This window comes from Acyrthosiphon pisum, chromosome X, assembly GCF_005508785.2.
Source record: "Acyrthosiphon pisum isolate AL4f chromosome X, pea_aphid_22Mar2018_4r6ur, whole genome shotgun sequence".
Classification (NCBI taxonomy): domain Eukaryota; kingdom Metazoa; phylum Arthropoda; class Insecta; order Hemiptera; family Aphididae; genus Acyrthosiphon; species Acyrthosiphon pisum.
In genome coordinates, this window is record NC_042493.1 from 91,410,032 (window position 1) to 91,424,905 (window position 14,874).

Below are 14,874 nucleotides of genomic sequence, written 5' to 3' on the forward strand. Positions count from 1 at the left end.
CAATAATTCTAAGAAATACATAAGCACAGTTTATTTTTATAGTCATTTTAAGTTCAAATTTGGACGAAATTACATATTAAAAAACCTGGAATAAATATTTTATTTATTTTGTTGTGATTGTAATGATTGTATAATATTATTTGTGGGTACTTGAAACTTCTAAAGTATACTATATTGTATATCTATGATAGTACCACGGTTTGTTGTTGATGTATAATGCGTTACCTACTGGATATTGTGATATGATTAATTTAGAATTTATTATTAATACCTATTATTATAGGTCAATTTTTTTTTAATACTATAGATATAATACCTACCTATAATAGTTATGTCTAATACCTAGACTGACAAACCGTCTCCGCTCAGAATCGTTTTTCTTATACAGTTATATTATATCATTGAATTCAAATTTAATATTATCCATTATACAGTGACCCAGTTGTAACCTACAGCAGAGCGACATCCACTAACCCACATTTTTTTTATTTGTTATTACTTATCACCAATCAAATTATGTATCCTTACCTATCTGTTAAATATTTGGTTTAGAAAAAGTTATACAAATTTATAAAACATTTTTAAAATTCATTATCTACAATATATTATGATCTAATACTCTAATATAAAAATGTTCTGTTCTTTATTAGAAACTTACCTGCGTTGGTACTTATCGGTTACCACGACTACCACGCCGGTGCCGCGACTACCGCGACTACTCAATTCTGTTATCTCGACTACTATATAGTACTATAATATCTACGGTTGTAGATATTTAATAAGTGTTATAATAAGTGCCGATACACGCGTAATCACTGCAACTTTGAATTACCAAATATTCCTGGAAAATTACCGTTCAAAAATTATGGAAGTTTAAAGATGTAGTGATTGCGCTCCTCGACGCCGTCACTCCGCTCCGCAAATCGAAAATATCCCCCGACTTGCTATGCAACACCACCTTAAGTAGGTTACAGGGTAAGTATTAGGTAGGGGTAGGGTAGCAAGTAAAACGTCATATTACTTATCTAAAAGAAATCCCCACAGCAATGCTAATAATAACCACCATTCATTACGTCACAATAGGTAGTCGCGATAACCGATAAGTACCGCATAATTAATTTACGCACAAAGTATTTTCATAGAGTTTAATTAGAAATATTTTTTATATTTTATTTTTATAGTAGGTAGGTACTAGGTATACAGTGTGTAACAGAAAGAACTGACCAAAAAAAAAAATGTATGCTACTTAAACTTATGACAAAAATTGATAAATTTATAGGATTAGTAAATAGTTTTAGAAATATTCTCATGTTAGCAAATTTCCAAAAATAATATTTTTAAAAAAGTTATAGCGTTCCAAATTAATTTAATCAAAAAAATACTGAAATTTAAAAAAATTCTAAAAAATAAACTACTTGATTTAGATAAATGTTTTTACCATCCAAATAGTTCTTATAATCAGATTCGCAAATTGGCTATTTTGAATTTATTCAAAAAAATTTAAATCAAATTTAAAATTTTTCATTTTTGGTATTAAAAAATAAAAATAATTTGTTTTTTATTACACGTGTAGCGCAAGTGGCTATAAATTATGTATCAAAAAAAAAATTTTTAAATATTGATTAAAACAAAAGTTATTCCAAAAGTCAGTTCTATCTGTTACACCCTGTATTATAATATACTTACTACTATTTGCTTATAGTAATTTACATACCTAGTATAATAAAGTAATTAATGTAAATTTAAATACAATTTTCATTAACCTATAGTTTGTTGATTTTGACTTTGAAGAGATTTTAATAAACTTATTTTATCTTTTATTAGTTTTGTCGATGCATACCAATTGAATCCTTTACCTAAACGAAGAAATAGTGATATGCATATGCTTATTGAATCCTGGTATAACAGAAATATATACCTTTTGGGAAATGAGAGATGGATTTTTCTCAGTAGATTTTCAAAATTTTTTTTTTATTTTATTGTGCAGTTTTATAATTATGGTTAAAATAGGAATGCTAACACTGTTAAACTATGAATTATTGATGTAACATAAATTACATTTATGTTACATTAATCGAAACTAACTGAATTCAATTATATAAAAACTAAAGCAAACGAAATTAAACAAAATTTTCTAAGTTTTCTTAACTGATAAAAGAAATTTTATTAATTTCTTAATTATTATAAGTGATTTAATAATACTGTGATTAAATACATTTATTGAATATTTCCAAAACAACACAAAAAAAACATTTTTAATCATAACTGTACTCGTAACTGTATAATTTTTATTACAAAAGTCCAAAGTTTTTACAACTGGGAAGGAAAATGTTTTTTGAAGTGAATACTTATTTTTTCAAAGTTTGGAGGGATAGTTTACGAATAGGTGCCTAAAAAAAATCCCAAGGTCTAATTCGTTCTAAAATGTTTATTAGGTATCAACTCGTATGCAATCAATTTTATTAGGTATAGTTGTAGTACCTAGGTACCTATATATTATACTTTTAATTATGATACATTTTATCATAATTGTATGCCTCTGGGTTTTGGTAACATTGTGATGCTAAACTTTTTTATTTTAGAGCATATATACATATATACAAAATAAAAATCTATTTATTCTTGGTAATGTTTTATACGTGATATAGGTATTAAATCACGTATTTACTTACATTTAGTTATAAAAGTCCCAGAAAATTAGTTAAATAGTGAATGAACTCCGGTGCTGCGTAATACAATCACTATGCAAACTAAATATTACGTAATAGATAAATTTTTGTAAATTACGTGTGTTTATCTGTTGTCTGTTATTATTGGCCTGTTGAACAGATAGGTATGCAGTCAGTGGAAATTTAATTTTAACTTGCAATGAAATCAACCAATTTTTATATTATTTTGTAGTAGGTAGATACAGTTAAAATATATATACTTACCAATTTACATTTTAAAAATCGTGTTTTACTAATTTGCTATTTACAAATATATATTGTAGGTAGTGACTATAGGGTTTTGTCGAGGCTTTGTTTAAAATTCCGAATAGTTAATCGAAAAATGTTTGCGTATTTTGTGCATATCTATGTTATTTTATATTTTAATTAAATTATCACAAAAAAGTATTCAATATAAAAAGTAAAAACATAATTTGTTTCGTGTTTTGTTACGTTTATTTTAACTACCTATATTTTGTTGAAGTTCTTCAAGTGTTAAAAATAAATTAAAAAAATTTATTTTATAAACAAACTGAAATATTTGTTTTATATCTAGGACATTTCTACTATGATACGTATATTATAAAAATGTTGTCTATCTCATTCATAATTTCCTGTAGGTAAGATGCAGGTATACGCGGGTATTAAATAATACGTATATTATTTGTTGAACAATTTTTTATCTCATTAGTTGTTACTTTATCGCTTATACATATAGGTACATTCACTTATATATACGTAATATCTACACTTTACAGTGTCACATCGTGTTTTTGTCGGTCAGTCAAGTCTACTAACTCATTTTTTATCGTATGATTTTTACTGATTTCTATTGTACCTACCAAAAAAATTTAAATCATTATATTTTCCTATCATTAACGTTTCACAAAAATAAGTTTTAAAAAAAATATCAACTACCTCTATAGGTACTGTAAACATCTCGGTAAATATGGTGGGTCACTCTGTGTATCAAAAATGGTACCTATAAACTATATAATTCCTTATTTGTCTCTGCCAATGCATAGGTATACAGTATTTTCTTCATTTATGATTTATCGCTTTTAAAAACTACCTTTTTACATTTATAGTTTAATTTATATATTAATTATATTGTTAAATAAAAATAGGTTAATGTTTTGTGTCTACCCCTTTCCTTTTTTGCATTACTTCATAAGTACTTCGTACCTTCACGTATGGTGCTTATAATAGTATAATTATAGACTATTATGCTGATATTTGTTGGTACGCGTGATGTGCTTTCTAGATTAACAGGCCTTTCAATTTTCTGGCAGTGAATGAAATGCGCATTTTCAGCATTTGAAAATAAATTATGTTTTTTATTTTTCAGTTGTGGACAAATGGTACATACTTATTAATGAGCATAACGTTCAAGTTTGATCGAGACTTGACCACACGAAACGTATACTTGTGCACGTATGAGCCGCGAAAACCACCTAACGGACTTACCTCGTCGCTATGGAGCGTGTTCGGTGGTTCCGGCGACGATAGTGATGGTCGATGGGTGAACCAGGGTGATTCGGTAGCGATCAGATCCGACGAAATGTCACAGTACACGGACAATTCATTGGATTCGTCGCTAAGCAGGTGAGGAACTTAGACATACCGAGAGTACATACTGTACTTAAAATGTCAATGAGTGCGGCTATACTTATGGTTTAATTTTTCGATTGGTTATACTGGTTATAGTATATGCTTGAACGAGTATTTCGTTTGGTTAGGCTGCAGCTAATATCATGCTGTTTGGGTTCTCGATAAACAGTATTCTTTCAATTCACAGTTTTTATAAGATGTTTAACCAAATTATGATTTAATATACATTTTTATTGTGAGGAATTTCAAGTACTAAAATATGTTCTAATTCGAATAATGCACATGACGATCGACAATTTTCTACAAGTTCCAGAGTTCTAAATTTAAGCTTTAAAAAAAATTATTCTCCTTTATGCAACATACTTAAATAATAAATATACAGTTGGGTATCTGGAAAATACTTTACAAAGTTCAAACCTTATTATTTTGAACTTATTAATCTATGTTTTTCTTTTAAATATTAATATAACTTAATGTTGTATTTATTATTCCTATCTGCAGTTTTCTGCATTTATTGTTATATTGTATCATATTATGATCATGTTTATTTACATAGGTAATAAATTTGATCCATGGTTATTTTAATCTAGTAATAAATTTCAACATCTATTTTTGATTTATTTATTACTTCAATTATTTTCGTTTTGTGAAATAAAGATTTAAAATTTAAAATTTTTTATTTAAATGTAATTAGTCTCTAAATATAAAAACTTATTGAGCTTTTAGTATTATCGTTTTGATTTGTATAATTTAGTACTTAAAACCGCCCACACTTAATTTCAAATCCATGGCGAGGATCAACATTTTTTAAAGTAGGAGTGTTTTTTTTTATATAATGTCCCCATAGTCTGTCAGATTGTTGAGAATCGTGACATAATTACGCATCCATCAAATGCTCTTACAAAAATATTAAAAACCTTATGCATACTAACATTAACAATATTTGTAATTATTATTTAAAAGTAACTTCGTGTTTCGTGTATTTTGATTAATTGTCATCAGTTAACTCCTTTCTATATTATGTACAGCATTTTACGGTGTTCCCACACTTAACCACGGCTGTTAATAACAATAATAGTTCAAATTATAAATTACATGCGTACCTACCTTTCAAAAATGCCTTTCGTGTGCTACTTTCATGTGACTGTGAGTTAAAATGTTTAACGTCTAAAAACATTTTTGAACCCTAAAAGACGTTTAGAAATAAATAAGCTGTAAACAGTTTTTATTTAATTTTGCTTTTCGAAAATGTTATTGTGTTTGTGACTTGTGTGTTCTACTATACATACAGTGATATTATTAGTATACTTTAAACATAGGTACTTATAGGTACATATAGATTGTAGTTACTACTTCTTTCAACTTATTCTTTAACTGTCTTAATATTTGTTGATTATATACTTATCCTGATCTTGAACATCTACTCATAAATTACTATTCATATCTAATTTAAACGAATTATTAGTATTGGTATCTATTAGCACTATGCCATCAATATAAAATCAATTACTACCTACCTATTAGTAAGAGTTTATATAAATGACTTGTTTGGCAAATAAATACGAAGGAATAACATTTTGTTTGATAAAAAAAAATAGGCTATTAATAAATTTGAATTCAATGATTGCATCCACCGTCAACTTAGCTTCATCAATATTTAGCATAAATGGCATATTAATTGTCTCATCAGTTTCAATTATCATCGTTGAACAATCATTGTGATTGTTTTATTTAGCAATTGGTTTGTCATCGATCATTTTACACTCAACCACATTTAAATCAGGATCCTGGAGATCTTTTTATTTTTTACGGTTATTCATAAATACCTAGGACTGTAGCAGTTGAAAAAAAGTTTATTTAAATTTTTACTAAAAACCACAGCATGTTTGAATACATAGAGTTGTGTAGTTAACACGTTATACAATTGATTGTTTGAAGTTTGAACTATTACCAGGCATTAACTATCGATTCCGTACTTAAAACAAATTCGAAAGCGGAGAACATTGGAAATTCGGTCATTCTGTTTGTAAACGTTAGCAAACATTGCAAACACCGGGTAGTCTTTGACTTGTTTAATTCCTAAACCTTGGCTTGGCAATAATGATGTGCTATCAGAGTTTTAAATCGTGGTTAGGTACTAGTAACCAACCATGGTTTATTAACTTATCGGGCGCTCGCGAATTTCAACCATACAACAATTGACAACGTTTGCGTTTATGTTATTTAACGTTTTCCGTTATCGAATTTTCTTTTTGTTTAGCTGTTCGTAATTTAAAATGTCATTAAACTATAATAGGTATTTAGCTTTGTGGTGTTTTGACTACAAATATGTAACCATGCCTTGTAAATAGAAAACCTTTAAGTAATTTTTTTATAATTTCTTCGAATGACCAATCTCCGGAAAATTCTAAATAGCTTTAAAACATAATCTGGAATTACTAAATCGCTCAAAAAACATAATCGTAACTTAGGTACCATAAAAGCAGTCCTGTAAAGAATACTTTTAAAAAGTACTTGAGTAAATACTCAAATACATTTTTTTTAAAGTATTTAAGATACTACTCAAATACTTTAATTGTATTTCAAATACTACTTAAATACTTTCAAATAGTATTTGGAATACTTTTCAAATACTTTTGGTTTTTAAAGTGGGTTTCTAAGTATCGTAATATAAACACATTGGTAGTAGGTTATCTAATAGTTATCTAATAGTTTAAAGGGAATATTGTTATTCAATAACTATTTTTAGAAATCTGGTTTTCACAAACCTTCGGGCTTCGGCTAACACAGAAATACAGAATATTAAATAAAACTATTATTCTATTATTGTAGTTTATAATAATATTTTTCCAACCAATTATTTCGAATAAAAATAAAACCAAAGTATTCAATACCAAAAAGTATTTAATAAAAAAAAAAAGTATTTAAATACTTTTACTCAAATATTTTACTTAAATATTTTACAGGACTGCATAAAAGTAATTTATTATTGTAGTCTCAGGTTTTAATTGTATTATAATATTATAGTGCCTAATGTGTGCTACAATTTAGTGCAATTTGTGACACCCATTTATTGCATACATTTTTACTCCAAATCTTTCCAAGACTTAAATTGACGACTTTTAAACTATTGTTGGGATAGATTACTTAAATATGTTCAAAACTTCAAACCTACTAGATTCTAAGTGAATCAGATCGAATTTTGGCGTTTTAGTAGTATGAAGCTGAATCTTTAATAATTATGGAACTAGAATTTATTATAGATAAGTAGTTACCAATAATTTGGATGATTTACATAAAAATGGAACCCGGGTGGTCCAATAAAGTCTTTCCACTACTCGTGCCTACCCTTTGAATTCTCTGTTAGGTTAATCTCTATGATCATATAAAGCACATTTTAGTTTGTGATTTCTCAATCAATTTTCAAATAATTCATGGTTACTATAATAACATTGATATGCCTATTGTCTATTCAAAAATATTGAGTCGTAGTTCAAGACCAAGCTTCTTCAGGAAAACAATATATCATGAAATACCTTCCCCTATAGTGATAGTGGTAGCCCGAATTGGTGCCAACCATATCCCTATAAGCTAATGGACAGCGCATTCCACTCTGCCCTGCCATCAATGCTAGGTGATCATATAACCATATAACTAAGAGAGAAAGGAAATAGTAGTGAAGGAGCCCACATAAGGTATAAATTGTATTACTTTGTTTCTTTTCTCGCTCACTCTATATCGTACCCCTGACTTCTCTTTCTAAGCACTGTCCATTAGTTCATAGTTGTATGGTACCAGCCACATATGTCTACAAATGTAATATGAAAGAACTTCATTATATAAACATTTGAGGCAAAAGTTTAAAAAAAAAATGATTTGACCGGTTATTGATTTTTAAAGAAGGTATACCTAGAACATTATGAGTTGCAAAAACTTGTTATTTATAAAATACTTTTATTTTATTTATTTATAAGTAACAAGACAATTCGTATATTTTTTTATTTATAATAATCAAAATAATTAAATTCCTACTCATATTATATAGTTATTAATATAATACGTATTAAAAGGACGCTACACAGACATTTGTAGTCATCTTCTTACAAGTACGTATCATACCAAATTGTATGACATGTGAAATTGTATGTTCTGAACTGCAGAACACGTATATAGCTCCGTTAATTTAAAAATTAGAGTGAATTGACCTCTTATACAATTTAGAGGTAAGATTATTATCTCGAGCATTTCACATGCAGGTTCTTGTTATATTTTAAATTTAAAGCAATTTATGAGTATTTTAAGTTGTATAAACAATTTACAATTTTAAAATATTCATAACTTGTTTTAAAATTAAAATATATACAAATCCTGTAAAATGCTCAAGATAATAAAAGATTACTTTTAAATTTTATTAGAGGTTAATTCACTCTAATTTTTAAGCTAACGGAGCTAAACGTGATCTGCTGAACGTACAATTTGCCATGTTACGCACTTGTAAGACAACGGGTAATAAATGTCCGCGTAACGTCCTTTTAATAATATATGATCGGCTTGATTTTTTTGTTATAATTTTCTATATAATATGATAAACCAGTTCATTAATAAGAGGATGTCGGTGCATTATATTTTTCTCTCTTTGGCAATAGAGCAAATTTGTGTTAGTAAAACCAACCTTATCTTGTCGCTATATATTAGAATAAATTGTCCTACTATTAAACTTTATGCTAAGAACAATACACGTGTTTATACGTGAGTTTTTTCAATTTTTAAATTTGTATACAAGTTATGAGCATAGGTATGTAAAATGTTACGATTTGAAAATATTCATATATCACAGACAAATTGAAATACCCTAAAAATATCCATTTTAAAAACACAAATAATGTTCTTAGCTTTAAGTTTGAGAGTAAGTTAATTCGCTCTAATACTAAAACTAACAACAAACAACACAAGGTTGGCTTTATTGAACGCAAATTTGCTATGCTATGGTGCGTGGAGATAGAAAACAAATAGTGCGCTGCATAATCTTATGAGGATGTCATACCCACGTGTATTTTCTTCGTTCTATACTAATTTATAATGCTGCACCTTAGTACATTTTATGTTTAGAATCTATTTTTTTCTGTTGTTTTTAATGTTTCAGTGAATTGACTTTAAATCAAATTGAATGGTAAGAATAATATTTATTACCCCACGTTGTATTTTTATATTTTTATAATAGAGATAGTTATGAACATTTTAAAATTGTAAATCTGTATGACGTCCCGTAGTTAAAATCGTGATTCGATATATCTATTACACAAATTATATATGAATTTATTACTTTTATGATACATTTTCAACGTGTTAATATGAATCTAGTGATGCATTGATGCGTTTAAGACTCTGAAATCAGATTTAAATCACTCGTTAAGTATATTTTCCAAAATGTATATTTATATTTAATATGTTTATATTTTATATATTTAGGTATAAAAATAATACTGGTATATGTATAGGTTTTTGTTTGAAATGTAATTCAACTGAATGTTGCTGATTAAATAATTGGTAATTTTTTTCTTGCAGACAGAGAAGACAACAAGGGACAACATTAAAAAATGTTACCCCATTAGGTACAGCTTACATATCTCCAGTAAACTTTTATGGCTTACGGGTGGAGTACTCTGATGCAGCGGTAGACTATGATGATCTAGGAGTACCACAGTTACTGGTTCAACGAAATGCGTCGTTTCGTTTGTTTGGTAGTGACTGGACTGAAAAAACAATATTTGTTCTAACGGAAAAAATTGGTGAAAAAGGGGGTCCGTGTGAGTTTCCCGTTGGAGAAATTCAAGGAGTACGTATCATATTTGTTTATGAAATTCACTTTTTTTACTTAGTATAGTATATAAGACTGTCTATATTCTAAGCAATTTTTTTTTCTATTCGAATAATGGATAGAAAAAGTATACATGTCTAATGTGCATTTTGATGTAGACACATTTTACACATGTTTTTATTACGAATATCGGTTTTTATGTTCTTGTGTAATTATGAGAAAATACTTCAATCTCTTTTAATATCAAAAGTTTATTCCTTACTATATTATTTTAATAAAAAATACAGTTTCGCTTATATATATTACAGTTTAGTATTTATGATTGTATTCATATAAATATATAATATTTTAATTCATTAAAATTAAAAAATAATATACTTGTAGTTATTTTTTTCTATACCGATAAGTAACTAGTATAGGTATTATTACAGTCAAATTTGTAATTTCAGGATTAAAACTTAAAATTGTATTCCACTATGTCTACTTCTAAATTAATTCGTATGCACTTAAAACATATATATTTTATAAACTGAATTGTGTACGCAATCGTTTTTCAAATACCATAATAATAGTTGCTTAATTATGGTTCTATAATCTGATTTATTAAAACTGTATTCAATAAAATTATAATAAAATTTTTTCTAATGGAATTTTCAGGTAACTATTTTACAGAACGAACCAAACACAGTCCTAATAAATATCATCTTGCCACAAGCTAGTAAAGCAGGTACGGTATTCTACTTCTGTTCGAAAGAGAGCGATAAGTCCGGTGCGATTTGGACACATATGGGTAGCGAATATTACAAAAAGATGGGAGTATACGAAAAAATGCTACCTTTCTGGCTGCAGGTTGCTATAATTCTCACGTGTCTGTCATTCTCGTCCCTTTTCTCCGGTTTAAATTTGGGTCTGATGTCGTTGAACCGAATGGACCTGAAGATCATTTGCAATACGGGTACAGAGGCTGAGCGAAAGTACGCCAAAGCTATCTTGCCTGTGCGTATTCATGGTAACTACTTGCTATGTAGTATTCTATTGGGAAACGTCATGGTCAATTCGATATTTACCATTCTGTTGGACGACTTGACGTCCGGCTTGGTGGCAGTCATTACTTCTACACTGGCCATTGTCATCTTTGGTGAAATCACACCACAAGCTGTTTGTTCACGTCACGGATTGGCCATCGGTGCAAAAACCATTTATGTAACGAAAACCGTAATGGTGCTTACTACCCCGCTGTCTTGGCCCATCAGTAAGGCTTTAGACTGGGCGCTTGGCGAGGAAATTGGTAGCACATACAACAGAGAACGTCTCAAAGAATTAGTCAAGGTTAGTGATATTAATTTTCTGTTATATTTAAGTTTAAACTTTAAATTGAGTATTCTATGGTTTTAAATCCCGGTTTTATAAAAACTTTGGTACACAACATAATAAAGTTATGTGCATATTAGAGATAAAAGTAACTTGCATGGTCTTCTTATTCTTCTTAGTTTATGAGTATATAGACCAATAAAACATTTAACTGACTTTTTTTATAAGTTTTTAATTAATTAATTAAAATTGTTTAATCCCAATACTAAAACATACATACATAGAATAGGTGAATTTTAGTTGTTCGTGTTCTAAAAAAATAGTTATAATAACGCTAGACTTCAGTATTTAAATTTTGTTTTATTTAATTTGTAAAACAAAACAATGAAATCAATTGACTTCAAGAACTATATCTGTCTCATTCAGTTAAAATGTAATTATTATTTAATTAATAGCTATAGGTATATTAAACAGTTTATGTAAGTACTCAATAAAAAAGGTAAACTTAAATTATGCGCTATAATCATTTTATTATTCAAAAATTGAATAAAAACTAAAAGTATTCCGATAAAGATTGTTTGTATCTAAGTACTTATCAGTTTATTTTATTTTTTCAATAGCCGTTAATTTAATCCAATAGCTTATACCTACCTATTATACCTATTACTTTAAGTAAATTTGAACGAAATTGGTTTAACATAATTGGGTTGTATAGGTATATAAGGTTAATATGTAATTAGTAATACGTTGATATGATGTACGACGTACGTGTATCTTAAATATAAAATATACTGTGTAATAACAATTCGACTTAATATCATACTTTGATAGTATTTCTATCAGAAAATTAACATAATATTAAGTCATTTTTGTTGAAATAAGGGTCTAAGGCATATATTTTTTAATTATTTATAAATATTAATGACTGATATTTTTTTAATCATCAATAATCGTTCAGTCGTCTTTTTACATGTAATCAATAATTTTTATTTTAAAATGAACAAATTTAGTTTAAAAAAATATCTTTAAAAACGCATACACAAGATTTTAGTTCTTAAATATTTGAAACACGCATGCTAATAACATCTACTATTAATTTAATTGTATGGCAAACAAAATGTATTGTGGTGTATACACATTAACATAGAATATACACGAACTGAAAATTCATAATAGTTACATGACATTTTGTATGGATTTCAGTTTTATTAATTTATTTACGAAACGGATTATTAAAAATAAAGTGTTAATAAAAAAAAATTAATTGATAGAATACTACCTACTTAGAACAAAAAAATAATTAATAATGCATGAACAATATTACAAATACAAATATAACAATATACAAACTAGTATATAGTATAGGTACTTACAATCTTTATAATGAAATTTATCGTGTGGGTCATTGTAGTGGGTTTTTTAAAATTTGAATTCAATGGTCAAATAATATAATTGTATATGAAAACGATTCCGAGTGAAGACTGTCTAGCCAATATTATATAAGTATAATTTATAATATTATTGGTATCAAAGTAATTTATTTAATTGTTAGACATGAGCGGAATACAGTATAGCTATAGATTAGAAAAAAATTGCATTTGGAAATGTTAGTTTGTGTATAAAATATAAAAATATGCCCTAAAATTTCAAGTATCCACGGAAAATATTTTTAAATTACAAAAAAATAACTAAAATTGTTATTCTATTCGTTTAAATATTTTATTTTGTCTAAATTTGAATGAAAACTTTTGGTTATAGTAAGAACTACTTGTGAAAAAGCTTGTATTACAGTTTCAAGCTTCTTGACTGAGGAAAAATTGATTGTCCTAGTTATTAAAAAAAAAAAATAATAATAAATATCGTAAATTTCTTATGCCTTTAAAATGGAAGTGTAAATATTTGAAAAATCTACGGTTATTCGTTTGTGAATTAGGCTAAAAAAAATCAAATCAATTTCGTCGAAAATCGGGTTTCCGTGAAAATTCCTGTTTTTTTTTGTTATTATTTTCACGACGCTTTTGTAAACTACTGGGAATTTTCAATTTTGACCTTAAGTACCAAATAAATTCACTTTCTTACCAGAAAAAATACTGAAGTTAAAAGCATTATTTCGTTTACTTATTGTGTAGCTACACAGACACCCTAAAAAAAAAAAAAAAACATTATTGTAAAATCAATACATTCATCCGTTTAGAATCCAAAACAGATAAACTCGCAATTTCGCTGTATGGTAAGTTTTTAATGAAATTCGTCATCTAGTAGGTTACTCTAATGACTGTATTACACTATTAGGTACATATTTTGTATTATGTGATAAATCATTAAAGGTACCTATATAATTACTATGAAAAAATGATTCTGTATTGTTAGAAATAGGTTGGGTAGATCAGCATTTATAGCTAAAGATAGCTTATGTAATATTATTATTATTATATTTTTAATTCAGAAGGTTAATCTAAATGTGGCCAAAAACAACGAATATGAGTATAACGCATAAACTACTAAATATTTTGAAAACTTCATTGTTTATAAAAAATATAATATGCGTAAAGACGAAAAGTTTTAATTCTACGATTGATAAATTACAATATTTTCATACATTTTAATAATTTTTATTAGTGTTTGAAGTTAGACTGGATATTCACCCGTAAATCAACAAAATCTCATAGAACGATTCAACTTATTTTATTGTAATTCAAAAACGAATAACTGCCTTAGATCTTTCAAATTTTCACCAATAATTTATATTATCGTTTTCATCATATTTTTACTCGTTTTGAACTATTGGTTAATTTTCAATTTTAAATCTTTTAGTTTTTTTTTTCTGTAAATGTCAATAAATTTTTTTTCAATGAATATAAAATGCTTGAAAAATTAATACAATACTAATTTCCTCATAATTAATAAAAATAGGCAGTTGAAAAATAATAAAGTTCTATAGAAGCAACATTTTTTTATAAATATTTAAAGTTCAAATTTTGTCAAAATTCATTAAGATCTCGGCATTTTGATAATTATTTTGTAGTTAAGAAACGTATAAAATGTTCAGCTTTTATAGCTAAGGGTTGAAAATGTAAAATATGGATTCTCATTACTTGGTTATACTGTAATAAAAATATCTAAAATATATATATACGTGAACATAGGTTTTTTATGGATATTAAAACTTGGATAAAATTAGATATTTAATAACGATTTTAGTTATTTTGTAGTTATTTAAAAATAGGTATTATTGACATTTTGACAAATTAATTTTTTTGGCCTATTGTAGTATAAATACCTTATAATATTAGGTGATATAAATTGCTTTAATCAGTTTGATCACAATATCATAACATAAATTTAGTAATACATATATATACCGACAAACCATCTTTGCTCACAAGCATTATACAATGATTTTATACCATTGAATTCAAATTTAAC

General features: G+C 27.1%; 1 protein-coding gene across 3 annotated transcripts in view; it reads left to right on the plus strand.

Moving 5' to 3' along the window:
* Positions 1 to 14,874, plus strand: part of LOC100159589 (metal transporter CNNM4) — a 95,352-nt gene that overhangs the window by 12,990 nt on the left and 67,488 nt on the right. For all 3 annotated transcript variants that reach the window (XM_001945461.5, XM_003246957.4, XM_029491177.1), the window contains exons 2-4: positions 4,057 to 4,313; positions 9,885 to 10,155; positions 10,795 to 11,466. In XM_001945461.5, the coding sequence (XP_001945496.2) occupies positions 4,057 to 4,313; positions 9,885 to 10,155; positions 10,795 to 11,466 (1,200 nt within the window). The remainder of the gene's footprint in view (positions 1 to 4,056; positions 4,314 to 9,884; positions 10,156 to 10,794; positions 11,467 to 14,874) is intronic.